A 2,715-nucleotide genomic window follows, 5' to 3' on the forward strand; every position below is an offset into this window, starting at 1 on the left:
GTGAGGTTGCCCAAGTGGCTGAAAGGTGTTTGAGTGCCTAATGTGCTGATATTGTACCTGTGTGCAAAGTCTCATGAAGAACGGGGGAGGAACTAAACCAAATTCATTAGTCTGCCAATCCTGCTTTCTAAGGGACGTGTTGAGATTTGTTTTACTAGTTATTTTACTGGTTCTCGGGTTTGATTGCGCGTATCTATTCGGTGTCCCTATTTGTTCCCTTTTGTCCCTTTTTTCCCCTTTCCCTATCCCTTCGGGGGGTGTTTGGATTCCCGTTTGCTGTGTACATACCATCTTAACTGTAATATACATAAAATATATTTTTCTTATATAACTAACTTGATTTTCGGGTTCTTCAATTTGCATAGTTTTTTTTTTCCTTTGCCCTGGGGGAAGTAGAAAGGGGGAAAGAGGAGGGCTGCTACTGGGTGGCTGGGCATTTGGGAGGGAGCCAGGTCCGAATCATCACAGGTGTGTCAGTGAAATATGCTGTCAGGAAACATTAGAGAGCTGAGGAAACAGCTCAAGCTGCAGCAGAGGGAGGAGAAGCAACATGGGAGAGCTTTGTGTCCGCTCCGTCCTGGTGACTGGGGCCAACCGGGGCCTCGGCCTGGGGCTCATCCAGCACCTGCTGGGGTTGCCAAAACCTCCACAGTGGGTCTTTGCAACCTGTCGGGACCCCAAGGGACAGCGGGCACAGGTGAGGCTGGGCTGGGAGGCAGTGGCTGTGCTGGGGGACGGGAGTGCTCAGTGCCAGGGTGGAGGTTGGAGCTGGGAGGGGGTTTGGAAAGGGTTGGAGCTGCATCGGGGCAGCCGCAGCACAGGGCAGCTGGGCTGGGGTGCCCGTGGGGGCAGCTGTGCGTGGGATGTGTGGAGGGCACAGGGGTATGTGGTGTGTGAGGGAGGCACGGAGCACTCCCCATCCGTTGGGACTGGGGCAGCTGGAGCAGGGTGCTGGGCACAGGCTTAGACTGGCTGTGCTGGGAGAGCATTTGCACAGCTGTTCCAGACTGTCAGTGCCGATGTTGTGACTTCTCTTGCAGGAATTACAGAATTTGGCCTCCAAACATCCCAACCTGGTCATCATCCCTCTTGGTGAGTTCCCTCTTGCCCCAGTTCCTCTGGCAAATGCCTGGTTACTCATCACAGCCCTGGGAACCCCGCACTGGAGAGAGCTGTGGGGGGCACGTTCCTAGGGGCACACAGGGGGCCCCAAGCCAACACAGGGGCACTGACTCCCCCTATGTCGGCTCTGCAGAAGTTGCCAACCCCACCAGCATCAAGGCAGCTGCAGCCAGAGTTGGGGAGCACCTGGGGGGCTCTGGGCTGAACCTTCTCATCAACAATGCTGGAATTGTCAAGACAACCACACTTGAAAATGAGACACTGGAGGACATGACCGAGCTTTACACCACCAACACGATTGGGCCTCTGCTGATGGGCCAGGTGAGACCCTCACCCAAGCTGGGATGTCCTGGGGGAGCGGGAAGGGCTGGTGGGAGGGGGTCCTGCTTCCACTCTGGAGCCTGATGGACTCTCAGCTGATGAGAAGCTCGTGGAGCCGTGGGCTGGAGCTCAGGAGCTGGAGCCTGGCAGGCTGGGGCAGTGGGGAGAGGAGAGAGAATGTTCTGCTGCTGGTGCCAATGCTGCCCACTGTGGAAGGAGCTGGTCCTCTCCCCTGTGCCAAATCCACGTCTTCCCTGTCTCCTCTTCCTCCTCACAGGCATTCCTGCCCTTGCTGAAGAAGGCTGCCCAGGGAAGCCCGGGCTCAGGGCTGAGCTGCAGCAAGGCAGCCATCGTCAACATGTCCAGCATTGGTGGCTCCATCGCTTCTCTTTATGCTTGGGAGGAGATGCAAGTCACCTCGTACCGCTGCAGCAAGGTACTGTCACACCGTGCTGGGGACAGATTTGCTTCCCCTGCCCTGCCACAGCCACAGGTCCTCTTGCAGCCCCCCTTCCCCTCCCACCACCATCCCTGTCCTGTGTCCCCACAGGCTGCTCTGAACATGCTGACCAGGTGCCAGTCCCTGGCATACAAGGAGCACGGCATCCTCTGCGTCGCTCTCCACCCTGGCTGGGTGCAAACTGACTTGGGCAGCTCTTCTGGACACACGGTAGGAATTGCACCATGCTAGGTCCATCAGAGTCCTTGTGCTGATTTTCCAGGAGTGGAAATTACTGCCCTGATCCCCTGCCTGTGACTTCCCTCCCTGCCTGATCCCTGCCAAGGCAGGTCTCCCTGTCCTGGTCTCGGGTGCTCGGTTTCCTGCTCAGACTCCCGGTCCAGGGTGTCCCAAGTTCTCAGCTTTCCCCTCACCTTGGAGTAGCTCCTTGCCCCAGCCTTGGCTTCTCCAGGGCCTGGGGGCATGGGCTGCCTCTCCCCCTTTGCCCCACAGCCCCCCGTGACGGTGGATGACAGTGTGAAAGGGATGCTGAAGGTACTCTCCTCCCTCTCTGAGAAGGACACCGGCACCTTCCCGGACTGGGAAGGGAAGGTCGTGCCCTGGTGAAAGGTCGGTTCAGGATCCTGGCAGCCATGGGGACCTTTGCTGCTGCTCCCACCTGCCCCACATCCTCAATAAAGCTCTGTGAGACCACCTGGTTCTGCCACATGTTGCCAACTCATGGGGCAACCCCTTCCCAGATGTGCCACTCCTCATCCCACACACGGTGCTCAGGCAGCACACAGGGAGTGTGTGCTGGGTTGAATGGGAGG

The 2,715-nt window shown here is 57.8% G+C and overlaps 1 protein-coding gene across 1 annotated transcript in view; it reads left to right on the forward strand.

The window, feature by feature from the left end:
* The window catches only part of LOC114068152 (C-factor-like), an 18,858-nt gene extending 16,262 nt beyond the window's left edge, over nucleotides 1–2,596 (forward strand). The window contains exons 2-7 of the mRNA XM_027904052.1: nucleotides 541–697; nucleotides 1,041–1,092; nucleotides 1,256–1,443; nucleotides 1,721–1,879; nucleotides 1,994–2,113; nucleotides 2,396–2,596. Of these exons, the coding sequence (XP_027759853.1) occupies nucleotides 551–697; nucleotides 1,041–1,092; nucleotides 1,256–1,443; nucleotides 1,721–1,879; nucleotides 1,994–2,113; nucleotides 2,396–2,509 (780 nt within the window). The 5' untranslated portion in view covers nucleotides 541–550 and the 3' untranslated portion in view covers nucleotides 2,510–2,596. The remainder of the gene's footprint in view (nucleotides 1–540; nucleotides 698–1,040; nucleotides 1,093–1,255; nucleotides 1,444–1,720; nucleotides 1,880–1,993; nucleotides 2,114–2,395) is intronic.
* The last annotated feature ends 119 nt before the right edge of the window (nucleotides 2,597–2,715 follow it).

The sequence above is a fragment of the Empidonax traillii genome, unplaced genomic scaffold (genome assembly GCF_003031625.1).
Source record: "Empidonax traillii isolate 1590-97213 ecotype Southwest subspecies unplaced genomic scaffold, ASM303162v1 scaffold1005:size266651, whole genome shotgun sequence".
Lineage (NCBI taxonomy): Eukaryota > Metazoa > Chordata > Aves > Passeriformes > Tyrannidae > Empidonax > Empidonax traillii.